Below are 17,933 nucleotides of genomic sequence, written 5' to 3' on the forward strand. Positions count from 1 at the left end.
AGATGGTACAATGATTCTCTACACATTGGTTGTTTTGTCACATAAACTGAAACTAGGTGAACTATTAGAATTTTAGCAACCAGGAAATGGCGTAGCGATTTCTGCATATTGCACCTTTAAAGATCCTGAGCTTGGCCTAAATAAATACATTCAACTTCCTTTGTCTTGACTGTTGTTAAATGCTTTATTCATCTTATCACATGTCCATTTAAAATGAGTTTGGCAGAGAAGCAATGCACTTAATTCAGGTAGCTACAGTAATTATATGTTACAGTAATACAGATAATAATGTTAATAAAGTGGGAGTTGATAAAAATATCATTCATTGGACTGTTTCATTCATCCAGTTCTACTGTCTGATCCCAGCATACACCACTGTCTCCATGTGACCTCTCTGTCTTCTAGACCTGTTCTTCTTGTTGCTCAGATTCAGAGCTACGCAATGGAGACTGTCTCCATCTTGGTTCTGTGAGAAACAATTATAAAAGTGGGAGGGGGAAATAATACCATATGTTATTATTTAAAATAAACATTTCCAAACATATTTTTATGGTAATACAAAATGTAAGGAATTCTACTTACCCCTGCATCTGTAGAAGGGACTGCTGGACATGGTGTCAGAGAGACGGATCCTGAAAAGAAACACCTCAAAGATAAAGATGCAACTCCTTCTTCCCATGCAGATACATCTGTAGATGGTAATGTTAAAGAAGAGCAACTTCTAAAAGGTTGTCACTTACCTCTGCACTGCAGACACTTTCTCTGGTTCATCTTGTACATGATGCAAGCAAGGACAATGATCAGGATTAACGAGAAAGCCAATCCTACACCCAAGCAGTACATCAAGATAAGAGGGTCTGCCCTTTGGCCTGTGGACATTCAAACATTGATAAAGGACCTTCAGAACAGCAAGTCAACAGCAACAGCAAGTTTTTTTAACCTTTATTTAACTAGGCAAGTCAGTTAAGAACAAATTCTTATTTTCAATGACGGCCTAGGAACAGTGGGTTAACGACAGAACGACAGATTTGTACCTTGTCAGCTCGGGGATTCAAACATGCAACCTTTCGGTTATTAGTCCAACGCTCAAACCACTAGGCTACCCTCTGTGTAGGAGACCCAGCCTCAGAGCTCTTCACACACTGATCACTCTTGTCTCCATGGGTGTAAATGATTCCTGGACGGGATTCTCCTGAGGCATGTCTGAACCAAAGGACACTGTGTTCTCCTGCACAGGTCTGAGTGGGTATTGTACAGTTCAGAGTCACAGAGTCTCCTGGCTGGACTGACTCGGACACAGGCTGCTGGAGCACAGACATTTTTCTGTACCCTGAACCTGACAAGAATGTTTATAAGTCAGTACAACTGTCCCCAATGTTGTGTCCCAAGTTAACATTGTTGAAATCATACACAGTCATATCTGATCATGCAAATACAGCATAATTAAGCCATTGTATCCTAAACGTAATGTGGAAAAATCCCTTAACATTATAAGTGCAGAAAATGAGTTACTATTTCCTTTGTTTGTAAATTCAGATGTTGTACCTTTCACAGTGAGAATGACTCCTGCTCCAAACTCCACCTGGTTGGCATACGAGTTCCCACAGTAATATGTGGCTGAATCAGAGAGTTGCATGTCTGAGATCTTTAGGTGATTCATTCCTTCACCGCTTTGCACTGAGAAGTGAGTGTTACCCTTAAATTCATGGTAAAATGTTGCATTCTTGTTATACTTGTAAAAGGTTAATAAGAGTTGAGGATTGTCACCCATTGTTTGCTTGTACCACATAAGGTACAGTGCCAGGTTGCCTTTATAGAAGCAGTGCAAAGTCACAGTCTCTCCAACATTGGCCATAATAAGATGCATTTCCAAGGATTGTGCAGCAGCTAAAATACACACAGAAACATGATCCATTACTTACACAAGTCCTTTATATACCCAAAAATACCTATATGAATTGCATCAATTAAGTACCTGAGTCTACATCCCTTAAGCAGAGAAATATCAAAGTTGGACTTACCCATCTCTACAAGAAGTGCCAGTATCAGACACAGTGCCATCATCTTTGAAGATGTCCTCTTCACAACCTGTGTGTTGAGTGGAAAAAGTCCACCTACTGTATGTAGACAACACTTCAACTATGGGGTTATTGGTGATTGGTCGAACTGGACGCGTCATTTTTGTTAACACCTTATTCAGCCAACCATGGTCTTCGTAACTGAAAATCACTCATATAATCCATGCAAAGTGAACCAATGCTTACTGTGTAGGATATTGTGGAGAGGGTGGGTGAAGCATACACACTTTGTGGTGTCTAGATGATAATTTTATATATTTTTTCAACTTTGTATAGTTTGCTATTTAGGCACCAACTGAATCAAAGATGTCCAATACTGATGCAGTGTTTAAAGAGAATAAATGTATGTCCTTCATTAAAGTGGGTTGAAAGTATAATGTTATCTGGTAACTATGCAGTACATTTTAAATTATACATTACACATCATGTACCTCCATGCTCTTGGTATCAAACGTGTGCTTTAAATAGATTTAGCCCCACCCCATGCAACAGCTACAGGCAGTACTCCTGATGACCTATAGGGATAGAACATATCCTGACATGAAGGGTGAACAGGGGTGGAGCATTACTGTGAGGGTATGTGGAGGAAACACCTACAGAATGAAAGTCAGTCTCATCCCTGTCATTCAGTTACTAACTCAAGTGTAGGCTACTAGTTGAGTGTTTAGTAGGGGTGTACCTTATGGATAGGCCTCTTCACTGTAGCCTAGTATACATGAACAAAAACAATTAACTCAGTAAACAAATGATTGTAGTTTGAATTAATTTAACCTATGACCTTGTAAGTGACAAGATATAGGCGACATGGCATACAGTATATAAGTGGACTGTGTTGCTTATTGTCATGGTTGTGAACAACATTGAAAGAATGAGAGAAAACAGAGTGACACCACATAGACATCCTGCTGAAAACCACATAGAGGCACAGAGTGTGTAAAAGGCCAGCAGGCCTGTCCAAAGCGTAGAGATGGCCTTGTTTTGTGCTCACAGCAGACCGCAGTGTGTAGGTACCTGTGAACATCTCGCTGTGTGGGTGTATGCATGGGTGGGTTTTGTATTTATCAGTAGGTTGGATCTGCAGAAGCCCTCTGCACACATTCATACAGACATGGTGTATGTACAGACCAGAGGAGAAGGGACAAGTCTATTTTAGTTAGTATCAGTTGTTTAAATGGATATTTATAAATGCTATGAGAAGCAGCATATACAGGGAATTTCAGAAGAGCAATTTAACCAACTGACATCCAACTTTTTAAACAAGGTCAAAGGCCATTAATTTAAAAAAATGCAATATGAAACAACTCAGCAATCTCAACAAATACACATTTTCAATACATAGTGATGATATTTCCGACTTTTACTGCAAAAGTCCATCGACATTGTCTTAGATTGATCTATTTCCTGGTGGTGTAGATGATGATGAAGATGGTCAGACAGCGGAGGAGAACTCCAGTTCTTATGACAGAGAGAAGGACCAGGATTCTCATCTGTGGATCATCAGAGTGACCACACTCAACATCCAGCTTGATCCCATTCCCAAACAGTATCTCCCCACGAGGCCACAGCACAGAAGTATGTCCTAGCATCAGAGAGGCTTACCCATCTCTACAAGAAATGCCAGTATCAGACACAGTGCCATCATCTTTGAAGATGTCCTCTTCACAACCAGTGTGTTGAATGGAAAAAGTCCACCCATGTAGACAACACTTCTACTATGGGGTTATTGGTGATTGGTCGAACTGGACGCGTCATTTTTGTTAACACCTTATTCAGGTGTGTAGAGGGTGCATGTAGAGGGTGCATGTAGAGGGTGCGTAAAGCATACACACTTTGTGGTGTCTTGAGGATGTTTTTTTTGTTTTTATACATTGTATAGTTTGCTATTTAGGCATCAACTGATTCAAAGATGTCCAATACTGAGGCAGTGTTTAAGAGAATATATGAATATGATTAATTTAATTGGGTGAAAAGTATAATGTTATCTGGTAAGTATGCAGTACATTTTCAAGCATACATTACACATACATACACCTGTATCCTCTTGTTATTAAACTCAGTTGTGTGCCTTAGATCGATTTAGCCCCTCCCCATGTAACAGTTACAGGCAGTACTCCTGATGCCCTTTAGGGATAGAACATATCCTGACATGAAGGGTGAACAGGGGTGGAGCATTACTGTGAGGGTATGTGGAGGAAACACCTACAGAATGAAAGTCAGTCTCATCTCTGTCATGCATGTACTAATTCATGTGTAGGCTACTAGTTGAGAGTTTAGTAGGTGTGTAGGCTTCTTCGCTGTAGCCTAGTATACATTGATACAATTTCTACTTTAACCTCTGTAAACAAATGATTGTAGTTTGAATGAATTAAACCTATGATCTTGTAAGTGGCAATACATAGGCTACATGGCATACAGTGGACTGTGTTGCTAATTGTCATGGTTGTGAACAACATTGAAAGAATGAGAGAAAACAGAGTGACACCACATAGACATCCTGCTGAAAACCACTTAGAGACACAGGGTGTGTAAAAGGCCAGCAGGCCTGTCCAAAGCTTAGAGACTGTCTTGTTTTGTGCTCACAGCAGACCGCAGTGTATTATAGATGTATTCTCATAACTCAGGACCCATAGTTGAAGAAACCCTGCACAGTTTAGGGTTTGAAAAATGGTTTGTATTCTTTACATACTTTGCACATATAAATGAGCACCAGGGGTCTGGTGAGAGAGAGAGAGAGAGAGAGAGAGAGAGAGAGAGAGAGAGAGAGAGAGAGAGAGAGAGAGAGAGAGAGAGAGAGAGATAGAGAGTGAGAGAGAGAGAGAGAAAGAGAGCGATAGAGAGAGAGCACATAAGGGACATTTCACCCCCCAGTGTCAGTCTATGAGAGACACAGTGATGTTCACCTCAGCAGGTCTCACTTTACACTGAGCTGCTCCTTCCTGTCACTCACACCACAGGAAGTGATGCATACCTTCACTGGCCCCTCCTCTACCTCAGACCCCAATCATATTCTCCTTATAAGGTGCTTCTCAGAATAGGGGGCTGTGATCAGTGCAAAGCCAAGACAGGAAATACTAAGGGGGGAATAACATCATGATAAAGGCAATTTTGGTTTAACTCTTTATTTGTCTTTAGAAGTGATCAGTATAATGCAATTGTCTACTGTTGGGTTTTTGCCCCTCATGGTCACCCAATATAAAAATGACCAAATCACTGACACACACACAACAGAGATCTAAGTTAAGAGAGGCCAAAAGAGGCAACTACTCCTCTGCAGCCATTAAACAGTTGTTACTTCACTGGGTCTCAACCCCGCCCTGTGCAATTGGGTCCTGGACTTCCTGATGGGCCGCTCACAGGTGGTGAAGGTAGGAAACAAAATTTCCACTTTGCTGATCCTCAAAGCTGGTCCCCACAAATGTATGTACTCAGCCCCCTCCTGTACTCCATGTTCATCCAAGACTGCGTGGCCATGCACGCCTCTATCTCAATCATGAAGTTTGCAGATGACACAACAGTAGTGGGCTTAATTACCAACAACGACGAGATATCCTATAGGGAGGAGGTGGGGGCACTCGGAGTGTGGTGTCAGGAAAACAACCTCTCACTCAACATCAACAAAACAAAGGAGATTATCGTGGACTTCAGGAAACAGCAGAGGGAGCACCACCCTATCCACATTGACGGGACAGCAGTGGAGAAGGTGGAAAGTTCCTCTGCATACACATCACGGACAAACTGAAATGTTCCACCCACACAGACAGTGTGGTGAAGAATGCGCAACACCGCCTCTTCAACCTCGGGAAGCTGAATAAATTTGGCTTGTCACCTAAAACCCTCACAAACTTTTACAGATGCACAACTGAGAGCATCCTGTTGGGCTGTATCACCGCCTGGTACGGCAACTGCACCCCAACAACCGCAAGGCTGTCCAAAGGGTGGTGCAGTCTGCACATTGCATCACCGGGGGCAAACTACCTGCCCTCCAGGACACCTACAGCACCCGATGTCACAGGAAGGCCCAAAAGATCATCAAGGACAACAACCACCCGTGCCACTGCCTGTTTACCCCGTTACCATCCAGAGGCCGAGGTCAGTCCAGGTGCATCAAAGCTGGGACCGAGAGACTGAAAAACAGCTTCTATCAGACTGTTAAACAGCCATCACTAACACAGAGAGGCTGCTGCCTACATACAGACTTGAAATCATTGACCTCTTTAATAAATGGATCACTAGTCACTTGCATTACTCATCTCATTGTATTTAATACAATCTATTGCATTTTCTCTATGCCGCTCGGTCATCGCTCATCCATATATTTATATGTATATATTCTTATTCCATCCCTTTACTTAGATTTGTGTGTATTAGGTACAGTAGTTGTTGGGAAATTGTTAGATTACTTGTTAGATATTGCTGCACTGTCGAAGCTAGAAGCACAAGCATTTCGCTACACTTGCAATAACATCAGCTGACCATGTGTATGTGGCCAATGAAATTGGATTTGATTTGATGTGATTTGATTTCTAACTCCTCCTCTCTAACCACACCCTGTACCACTGAGCTGTGTGGCCTAACTACTTTGCAGAAGGCTACAGTAGGCATAAGGTACAACTAACAAAGTAACACTACAAAGATTGATTGATTTACATTTCAATAGGTTTAACTTAACTACACAGATACAATACAGCAAGATTTAAACTTGTATTCTAAGATATGGCAAATTAATGTATTCAAAGATATGGACAACTTATTGTCCTCCTCTTCCATCCTCCTCCACTTTATCATCTTGTAGCAGCATACACTACATGGGGGTCCAGCTCCTTCTCTCTTCTCCTCTCCATCATCCTCTTCTTGGATGTGAAATTCAGGGCGGCATAATTCAATGCATCTGGATCGTGGTTTTGTAGATTTGCAAACACCATGACATAACCAACATCTGTTATTTCCACGATTTTTGAACTGCTAATATTTCAGTATTTAATCATGCAGTATTTACCTGATCATTGTGTGATTGCCTTTGAGAATCAGGTCCTAAATATGATATAAAAGAGAGACGAGAGAACGGTCTAATGGATCATTCCATTCTAGTGTACACACTGACTCTGATCATCAGTGTACAGTTTGTCATGGGAAAAACATCCACATTTGAAGTGTAGTTCACAGGTCCAATATTATCATGAAATTGAATCCTACCTGTATTGTGTCGGTTTGAGTCTCGTCTGATCTTGAGGACCAGGATGAGGATGACTATCAGTAGAACAGCAGTCACAACACCCAGGATCACAACCAGGGGAAGTAGGTACATGGTTCCATCATCCTCTCCTAGGTATATGTCATCATCCTCTCCTAGGTACATGTCATCATCCTCTCCTACTAGACTGATAGTTCCATTACAGTGTCCTATTAGATGACATTTTATTAAATCACTTGGTGATCCTTTAATGACAGACTAAAAAAATGTTGCGTTATTGTTTCTTAATTATTCTTTTTTTTTTTTTTTTAAATCTACATGAGAAAGAAAGATAAACTCACTCTCTTTATATGACTCTGGTATTTCCTCACCTCCATTGTGCCCTATAACATTGAGATGAGTAAAAAATAAAGAAGTATTTTTTCTCAAAAATATAATATTAAAAAAGATGTCCACTAACGTTTTGCCTTTGTTTCATGATAACTCCTGACAAGGCTCTATAAACATGTTCAAATGTAACAAAAGACAGAGAAAAAGCTGAACACTTAACCTGAATTCTTTAGAACTGTTGCATTGACAAAGAGCACGTGGCTATGTGGATACAATCCACAGAAACACAGGCCACAATCAGTTATTTCAAATTCAGTGATTTTGAGAAAGAAAGTGGTCTTGTTGGTGCTGTTGCTGAACATTTCAAAATGGCTCCTTTGAAACCATTGTGGAGATCAGGTGTTGAATTAAAGAACTACATAGACGAGATACACACAGGCTCTGATCCGTTGACTTGCTTGAACCAGGCTGTGTGTCCCACAACCGTTGTAACATTGGAGCACTGCAAGGTGATGGTATCCCCAGTACGGACCACCATAGTCTGAGACTGAGAAACCAACACAGAGACCAAACCTGAAACACAGAGAACAAAGTCCTACATTAATGACTGTAATCAGTGATATCACATTTACATGTTAGAAATCAGGAAGAAGTGACGCACTGAACATTCTGGTTATACTTGATGGATGCAGTCAATCTTACTCTGTCTAAATTAGAGATTTAACAGTAGCTTGCTTACTCAATTCATAGTGCAGTAGAGCTGGTAGGAAGGTTCTCACCATTCTGTTCGTAAATCTATTCTGCTCTGTCTGGTTGTGAGTCAGAGAACATCTCGTTATTCACAATGAGATCAAATCAAAAATCAAATCAAATCAAATTTTATTTGTCACATACACATGGTTAGCAGATGTTAATGCGAGTGTAGCGAAATGCTTGTGCTTCTAGTTCCGACAATGCAGTAATAACGAGCAAGTAATCTAACTAACAATTCCAAAAAAAAAAAAAAAACTACTGTCATACACAGTGTAAGGGGATAAAGAATATGTACATAAGGATATATGAATGAGTGATGGTACAGAGCAGCATGGACAAGATTCAGTAGATAATATTGAGTACAGTATATACATATGAGATAAGTATGTAAACCAAGTGGCATAGTTAAAGTGGCTAGTGATACATGTATTACATAAGGATGCAGTCGATGATATAGAGTACAGTATCAACGTATGCATATGAGATGAACAATGTAGGGTAAGTAACATTATATAAGGTAGCATTGTTTAAAGTGGCTAGTGATATATTTACATCATTTCCCATCAATTCCCATGATTAAAGTGGCTGGAGTAGAGTCAGTGTCATTGACAGTGTGTTGGCAGTAGCCACTCAATGTTAGTGGTGGCTGTTTAACAGTCTGATGGCCTTGAGATAGAAGCTGTTTTTCAGTCTCTCGGTCCCAGCTTTGATGCACCTGTACTGACCTCGCCTTCTGGATGGCAGCGGGGTGAACAGGCAGTGGCTCGGGTGGTTGATGTCCTTGATGATCTTTATGGCCTTCCTGTAGCATCGGGTGGTGTAGGTGTCCTGGAGGGCAGGTAGTTTGCCCCCGGTGATGCGTTGCGCAGACCTCACTACCCTCTGGAGAGCCTTACGGTTGAGGGCGGTGCAGTTGCCATACCAGGCGGTGATACAGCCCGCCAGGATGCTCTCGATTGTGCATCTGTAGAAGTTTGTGAGTGCTTTTGGTGACAAGCCGAATTTCTTCAGCCTCCTGAGGTTGAAGAGGCGCTGCTGCGCCTTCCTCACGATGCTGTCTGTGTGAGTGGACCAATTCAGTTTGTCTGTGATGTGTATGCCGAGGAACTTAAAACTTGCTACCCTCTCCACTACTGTTCCATCGATGTGGATGGGGGTGTTCCCTCTGCTGTTTCCTGAAGTCCACAATCATCTCCTTAGTTTTGTTGACGTTGAGTGTGAGGTTATTTTCCTGACACCACACTCCGAGGGCTCTCACCTCCTCCCTGTAGGCCGTCTCGTCGTTGTTGGTAATCAAGCCTACCACTGTTGTGTCGTCCGCAAACTTGATGATTGAGTTGGAGGCGTGCATGGCCACGCAGTCGTGGGTGAACAGGGAGTACAGGAGAGGGCTCAGAACGCACCCTTGTGGGGCCCCAGTGTTGAGGATCAGCGGGGAGGAGATGTTGTTGCCTACCCTCACCACCTGGGGGCGGCCCGTCAGGAAGTCCAGTACCCAGTTGCACAGGGCGGGGTCGAGACCCAGGGTCTCGAGCTTGATGACGAGCTTGGAGGGTACTATGGTGTTGAATGCCGAGCTGTAGTCGATGAACAGCATTCTCACATAGGTATTCCTCTTGTCCAGATGGGTTAGGGCAGTGTGCAGTGTGGTTGAGATTGCATCGTCTGTGGACCTATTTGGGCGGTAAGCAAATTGGAGTGGGTCAAGGGTGTCAGGTAGGGTGGAGGTGATATGGTCCTTGACTAGTCTCTCAAAGCACTTCATGATGACGGATGTGAGTGCTACAGGGCGGTAGTCGTTTAGCTCAGTTACCTTAGCTTTCTTGGGAACAGGAACAATGGTGGCCCTCTTGAAGCATGTGGGAACAGCAGACTGGTATAGGGATTGATTGAATATGTCCGTAAACACACCGGCCAGCTGGTCTGCGCATGCTCTGAGGGCGCGGCTGGGGATGCCGTCTGGGCCTGCAGCCTTGCGAGGGTTAACACGTTTAAATGTCTTACTCACTTCGGCTGCAGTGAAGGAGAGACCGCATGTTTCCGTTGCAGGCCGTGTCAGTGGCACTGTATTGTCCTCAAAGCGGGCAAAAAAGTTATTTAGTCTGCCTGGGAGCAAGACATCCTGGTCCGTGACTGGGCTGGGTTTCTTCCTGTAGTCCGTGATTGACTGTAGACCCTGCCACATACCTCTTGTGTCTGAGCCGTTGAATTGAGATTCTACTTTGTCTCTGTACTGGCGCTTAGCTTGTTTGATAGCCTTGCGGAGGGAATAGCTGCACTGTTTGTATTCAGTCATGTTACCAGACACCTTGCCCTGATTAAAAGCAGTGGTTCGTGCCTTCAGTTTCACACGAATGCTGCCATCAATCCACGGTTTCTGGTTAGGGAATGTTTTAATCGTTGCTATGGGAACGACATCTTCAACGCACGTTCTAATGAACTCGCACACCGTATCAGCGTATTCGTCAATGTTGTTGTCTGACGCAATACGAAACATCTCCCAGTCCACGTGATGGAAGCAGTCTTGGAGTGTGGAGTCAGCTTGGTCGGACCAGCGTTGGACAGACCTCAGCGTGGGAGCTTCTTGTTTTAGTTTCTGTCTGTAGGCAGGGATCAACAAAATGGAGTCGTGGTCAGCTTTTCCGAAAGGGGGGCGGGGCAGGGCCTTATATGCGTCGCGGAAGTTAGAGTAACAATGATCCAGGGTCTTTCCACCCCTGGTTGCGCAATCGATATGCTGATAAAATTTAGGAAGTCTTGTTTTCAGATTAGCCTTGTTAAAATCCCCAGCTACAATGAATGCAGCCTCCGGATAAATCGTTTCCAGTTTGCAGAGAGTTAAATAAAGTTCGTTCAGAGCCATCGATGTGTCTGCTTGGGGGGATATATACGGCTGTGATTATAATCGAAGAGAATTCTCTTGGTAGATAATGCGGTCTACATTTGATTGTGAGGAATTCTAAATCAGGTGAACAGAAGGATTTGAGTTCCTGTATGTTTCTTTCATCACACCATGTCACGTTAGTCATAAGGCATACGCCCCCGCCCCTCTTCTTACCAGAAAGATGTTTGTTTCTGTCGGCGCGATGCGTGGAGAAACCCGTTGGCTGCACCGCTTCGGATTGCGTCTCTCCAGTTAGCCATGTTTCCGTGAAGCAAAGAACGTTACAGTCTCTGATGTCCCTCTGGAATGCTACCCTTGCTCGGATTTCATCAACCTTGTTGTCAAGAGACTGGACATTGGCAAGAAGAATGCTAGGGAGTGGTGCACGATGTGCCCGTCTCCGGAGTCTGACCAGAAGACCGCTTCGTTTCCCTCTTTTTCTGGGTCGTTTTTTTTTTGGGTCGCTGCATGTGATCCACTCGGTTACACTGGTTGTAAGGCAGAACACAGGATCCGCATCGCGAAAAACATATTCTTGGTCGTACTGATGGTGAGTTGACGCTGATCTTATATTCAGTAGTTCTTCTCGGCTGTATGTAAAGAAACCTAAGATGACCTGGGGTACTAGTGTAAGAAATAACACGTAAAAAAACAAAAAACTGCATAGTTTCCTAGGAACGCGAAGCGAGGCGGCCATCTCTGTCGGCGCCGGAAGTACAATAGTACAAGTGAGATCAAAAGGGATTTCATTGGTAGTGGGCGTGGTAGGTAGTATTGGACCATGATGTCTATTTGCAGAAAGCAAAATTGACACAGATGTTTTCTGTGGATTGTAAAAACAGAAATGTATCATATTTTTGTTGAATCAAAATGGAAATAGGTGTTTGGGTTCGGTTGGGTTCATATAGGTCAGTGTTTCAGAAAAAAACTGAAATAAAATGTACTAAATCGCTCTTGGCTCATAGAACTGGGGTTACGTCAGTAACCTCCTGTAGCCACGAGTTGCTGTTGTAATAAACAGAGCGGTTTCTGTTTTCTTCTTACAAATGTGTGACAAACTATTATGACCCTATCCCTGAAAGATAAGACTCTTCTGTTTCCCTCTACAATGCCCACAAGCACCAATGACTCACAAGACCAGGCATTGGGGGAAAACATCATCAACACCGACATTCTTTTCTTTATTGCCTGATGATCTTCTGAACTTCCCAATACATTTCTGACGCATTTCAGTCACTTCAAACCATACTTCCTTCAGATTGAAATACTGTCAAAAATACTGTCAACAATTAAAAATAAACATTGGCAGTTGATTGCATCACTTTTTTTACATGGTGGGTCTCGTAAGATGTTGGATATCAAAATGAGGTCGTAGGCCAAAAAGGTTTGGGAACAGCTGACATAGGTGTTTCAGTTTGGTGGGGTTCCTAGATGACCGCAAGGCTTCACCCTACAGATGGATTATACATGTTCAAATGAACTATTCACCAGCCTTAACCCTTAACCCCAGGTCTAGCCTAACTCTAACCTTTAAGCTCAGCCCTAACCCTAGTCCTAGCTGTAACCCTAGCCTAATCCTAACCCTAATGACTGAAACTACAGCTACAAAGGTAGACAGGTCTTTTCAGGTGTTTTTGCGAGAAGGTAGCTGTAGTCCAGTATGATGACTGGAGAATGGCTGAGTGGGTGTGTGGAAAGGAAAGTAGTGGGCATGTGGAAAGGAGTTGGTGTGTTGAACGTTATCTGCTATAGATTAGACCGTTTTGATTGAGCTATGTTTTTTTCTCTTCAGTTTCTTACCACGTAACTACGATACATTGAGCTACCGTGAGAGTTTGGAAGTCTGTTTTGAAACAAGAACATGACTCTGAGTCATATTTCACTGTTAGTTTTACACATATCCATTTTCATCATCATTGATGATGCTCCTTTTCCCCCAGTCTGAGTTAGTGCCTGGTCTTGTCCAGTCTGTTCTGACATCTGGGAATTGTAGAGGGAAACAGAAGATGCATATGTGTTCCTGAGAGTATTATCCTTCAGTGATGGGGTCATAATGTTTTGTAGTTTAAAGCATTCCAACGATAGAGTAACATTTGTAGGAAGAAAACTGAAACCACTCTATTTATTACATCCGCATCTAGCATTTGAATTTGTAAAGGATCCGCCCCTGTTTACATTTTAGCCTAAAATGACATACCCAAATCTAACTGCCTGCAGAGTCAAGGTAGAAGACATTATTAGTTATCTTCCAGTAAATAGCTACTAAAACACAGAAGAAATGGACTAGGCAGTCTAGATATGCACATACAGTACAGTACTTAGTGAGATGCAGAATCACACAGAAATCAGAACCATGGACAGCCACATCATATTTAGCTTACGTTGATTGGACTAAATCGTTTTTGGTATATTTTAGTTGTCACTGTATTAGACTAAGCAGAGGTGATCAAATCTACTCAAATCAAAGTTTATTTGTCACGTGCGCCGAATACAACAGGTGTAGACCTTACAGTGAAATGCTTACTTACAGGCTTTAACCAATAGTGCAATAAAGGTATTAGGTGAACAATAGGTAAGTAAAGAAATAAAACAACAGTAAAAAGACAGGCTATATACAGTAGCGAGGCTATAAAAGTAGCGAGGCTACATACAGACACAGGTTAGTCAGGCTGATTGAGGTAGTATGTACATGTAGGTATGGTTAAAGTGGCTATGCATATATGATGAACAGAGAGTAGCAGTAGCGTAAAAGAGAGGTTGGCGGGTGGTGAGTGGCGGGACACAATGCAGATATCCCAGTTAGCCAATGTGCGGGAGCACTGGTTGCTCGGCCCAATTGAAGTAGTATGTACATGAATGTATGGTTAAAGTGACTAGGCATATATGATAAACAGAGAGTAGCATCAGCGTAAAAGAGGGGTGGGGTGGGGGGCACAATGCAAATAGTCCGGGTAGCCATTTGATTACCTGTTCAGGAGTCTTATGGCTTGGGGTGAAATGTTGAAGTTGAAATGGTGCTGGAATAGTGGAGGCAGTTCCTGTTTTCATTGCGACTTGCGGTAACTCTCCGTGGTTCTAAATCAATAGTTGTTTAGTGGTCCGAAAATGTGAATTTATGCTGCCAATGTGTCCCCCTATTGTCTCGGCCATTAGGCTTGTGTATCACGGTCTCAAGGCATATGCATTTACAGGTTATAGAGAAAACAATGCAATTATCACAAAACATAGGTTGTAATATGGCTTGGCTTCCCCAGTGTTTTTACCCACGCACCACTACTGCCTGGTAGGTGTGTAAACTGACACTTCACTTCTTATAAAGCAAAGTGTATGTCTATGTGCGGTATGTGGAGTCAGAGAGATTCTCATGTTCTCTCCTGAAAAAAATGTATTTGTATCTCAACGAGACTAAACATAATTAAATGAAGGTTAAATAAAAAATTCACCTCTTCTGTGATAAGAAATAGATGTGTGTTGGTGTTCCTCCATTTCTAATGGTGTGATGGAGCCTGACACAAATTCAGCTAAACTGATATTACTTTTAATAATTTTGTATATTTGTATATGTGGTGGCAGAGATGTTCTGTAGACAGAGAATAGAGATGAACGGAGTGTATAAATGAATGGTTTATTATGTTAAAAACACACAGTCATACAGCAAAAATGGGATTCTCTATCAGATGATTTCTTACAAACTGTCAAAAGTTATGGCTATTTAAGGCTGGACAGGATCATTATGTAAATCTAACAAAGACAGTGTTCAAGTTTTCTTTGTTGACTTGTAAATTACTAAGTAATTTAAGTTACTAAATAATAAAATGTTGCTTCTTGTAGTCTTTGTGACAGTGGTGATATTTCACTGCTGCTGAAGGTATCTGACATCAGAGTACACTGCATCCTCTCTGCTGGTCTTCTTTCTTGCTGTTCTAGAGGAGGACTTGTTCTTGGGGGTGAAACTGACAGCTGCATAGTTCAACACATCACTGTCTTGATTCTGAGGGGGGTGGAGCCATGAGAAAATACATTATGATGACAGCATGATCTACTATATAATGTTTCTATTCTCCTGTGGAAGAAAACACTCTACAAAAGACATGACTGTTCAGACTGTACACCCACTACAATGACCTGACAGTCAGTGGAACAGTGACAGACAGAAGTTCAATGATCACGAAGATAAGTAGGCTATATCTAGTACAGTGACCTATTACTTCCAAGAAAGCTTATGTTACGCGGAGTGGAACAGGGGAAAGCAGACCCAAGAGCAGACTCAGATGAGGAGACGGGGATGAAGTAACCAAGGCATTTATTGAAACACAGGGGGAGATGGAGTGCAGGTCAGGGGAAACTCAGTCGGGTTCTGAAACCAGGTGCGGCGGCTGAGGCTGGAGCGAGAGGGGTTGAGACAGGGTAAGCAGGTCTGGGGTGGAATTCAAGGGAGCAGTAGAGTGGGAAATCCAGGACAGAGAAGCAGGATAACGAGATGTGGGACAGGAGACTGGGACCAGAGTCAGAGCGGGCAGAATGAGCAGAGATTACAATCTGGCAGTGTGGAAGTGGCAGGGCTGCGTATTTGTAGAGGTCTTGATTATGGAACAGGTTGCAGCTGGTGGGGATCTGCTCTGACTCCAGCATACCTGTCTACGCCAACACAATCACACACACACACAGAGAGAGAGAGAGAGAGAGAGAGAGAGAGAGAGAGAGAGAGAGAGAGAGAGAGAGAGAGAGAGAGAGAGAGAGAGAGAGAGAGTGTAGAGAGAGAGAGGGAGTGAGCGAGTGTACTGGGGAGTGGCGGTAGGTCAAGGAGACACAGGATGAGCAGTAGAGGGCATTGCAGGAGCAGATGTGACAGCTTAATAACATAAAAAGCACAAATAAGCTGAATACCAGCTGTATAATAAAATTATATAATAAAATAAAGTTAAATGTCAGTTTCTTGAAAAGACATAAAATATACTATATTTATAAATGTTGTAAAATTTACCTGATTGCCCTGGGACGTTGGGACACCTGTCCTTCCTTCAAAGAGATTGAAATAGAGGAAGCTTTTTTATAAGCAATTATTTTATATGACAATCTATCTCTTTTAAACTCATGTAGTTAATTAACAGTGCTTATACGTTGGCATTTAACTGATATTTACAGAATGTACATTGCATAGCGATGCATGAAGCTTTAGATACATCACCTATAACATTATTTACATTGGATACATTAGATATAAAGTAATACCTCTGCTATCTCTATTCAGAGTCTTGCACAGCACCCAGACAAGTAGAAGGGTCACTATCCCCAGAACGATATTGGAGATGACCAAGGCCAGAACAGTAGAAGTCAGATGAAATGGAGGATGATGCTCTGGAACTGTGGAAAGGGTATCAGAGAATTCATATTGTATTCATGGGCGCTTAGGAAGATCATCAAACAGTAAAGTATGGCATCAAAAGCTGATGGTGATATTGTATAGCTTGTTGAGACAAATGTATGGGATCATTTGGAGGTAGGCTGTTTGCACGAATATACTGTATTGTTGGGGATATTTACAGATTAAATGAGATTTACCTTGAATGTCCAGCTTGGTCCCGTTCCCAAACAGTATCTCCCCACATGAGGCCACAGCACAGTAGTAAGTCCCAGCATCAGAGAGGCTGAGGTTCCTCTTGGGGAGGTTGTAGACACAGCTCTGTGTAGGAGACCCAGTCTCAGGGCTCTTCCTAAACTGATCATTCCTGTCTACATGCGAGTAAATGATACCTGGAAGGGATTCTCCTGAGCCATGTCTGAACCAATAGACCCTGTGGTCTCCTACACAGGTCTCAGTGTGTATTGTACAGTTCAGTGTCACAGAGTCTCCTGGCAGGACAGACTCAGACACAGGCTGCTGGAGCACAGTCATGTTTCTGGACCCTGATCCTGACAAGAAGTTCAATAAACCCATTGAATCTCTAGAATATCACTGTAGACATTTTCCAATTCAACATCTCATCTGAATAAGATAATACCTCATATTTACACTGCATATATGTAAATTAAGTTATACAAAAATGTACCTTTTACTATGAGAATGGCTCCTTCTCCGAACTCCATCTTGCTTCCATAAGCGCTTCCACAGTAGTATGTGCCTGAATCAGAGAGCTGCATGTCTGAGATCTTTAGGTGATTCTTTTCTTGGCCGTTTTCCACTGAGAATCGAGGGTTATCCTTAAACTCATGGTAAAAGGTTGCGTTCCTGTCAAACTTATAGACAGTTGAGAAGAGTTGAAGCTTATCTCCCAAGGGTTGCTTGTACCAGGAGAAATACATGTCCATGTGGTCTTTATAGAAGCAGTGCACAATCACTGCGTCTCCAACGTTGGCTGATATGAGACCACCGTCCTGAAGTACAGATGAGGACCCAGTACCAGTTACCACATCTATTAAGGAACATACAATATAGTATATTTGCTGTTACTTACCCCAAACACAACGTAGAATATTATAATTGTCTGTAAAGTATTGCATGTGATATCTCAAGCATCCAAATCAAAGGCGAACATCTCATAAGCAGAGATATATAAAAGTTGGACTTACCCATCTCTACAAGAAGTGGAAATATCAGACACAGTGTGAACCTCTTTGCAGTTGTCATCCTCCTCACAACTTGTCTTGAGTGGAAAAAGTCCACCAATGTAGACAGCACTTGAACAATGGAGTTACA

The 17,933-nt window shown here is 42.4% G+C and overlaps 1 protein-coding gene and 1 long non-coding RNA gene across 3 annotated transcripts; both read right to left on the reverse strand.

Annotated features, from left to right (window-relative positions):
- Nucleotides 1–6,716: 6,716 nt before the first annotated feature.
- Nucleotides 6,717–7,679, reverse strand: LOC121839397. Its single transcript, XR_006078935.1, has 4 exons — nucleotides 7,611–7,679; nucleotides 7,272–7,478; nucleotides 7,075–7,109; nucleotides 6,717–6,966 (listed from the first exon to the last, which is right to left on the reverse strand). It is a non-coding gene; the product is annotated as an uncharacterized LOC121839397 (long non-coding RNA).
- A 7,163-nt stretch (nucleotides 7,680–14,842) lies between these two features.
- Nucleotides 14,843–17,873, reverse strand: LOC112214675. 2 transcript variants are annotated; one of them, XM_042298282.1, is made up of 6 exons: nucleotides 17,807–17,873; nucleotides 17,287–17,649; nucleotides 16,799–17,149; nucleotides 16,469–16,600; nucleotides 16,221–16,255; nucleotides 14,843–15,227 (listed from the first exon to the last, which is right to left on the reverse strand). In XM_042298282.1, the coding sequence occupies exons 1-6, from the start codon at nucleotides 17,862–17,864 to the stop codon at nucleotides 15,090–15,092; spliced, it is 1,077 nt and encodes a 358-aa protein (XP_042154216.1). In that variant the 5' UTR covers nucleotides 17,865–17,873; the 3' UTR covers nucleotides 14,843–15,089. The 2 variants fall into 2 exon arrangements, with proteins under 2 accessions (XP_042154216.1, XP_042154217.1); XM_042298283.1 differs by having other exon boundaries at nucleotides 17,287–17,611; nucleotides 17,807–17,870.
- Nucleotides 17,874–17,933: the final 60 nt, after the last annotated feature.

Source organism: Oncorhynchus tshawytscha, linkage group LG15, assembly GCF_018296145.1.
Source record: "Oncorhynchus tshawytscha isolate Ot180627B linkage group LG15, Otsh_v2.0, whole genome shotgun sequence".
Lineage (NCBI taxonomy): Eukaryota > Metazoa > Chordata > Actinopteri > Salmoniformes > Salmonidae > Oncorhynchus > Oncorhynchus tshawytscha.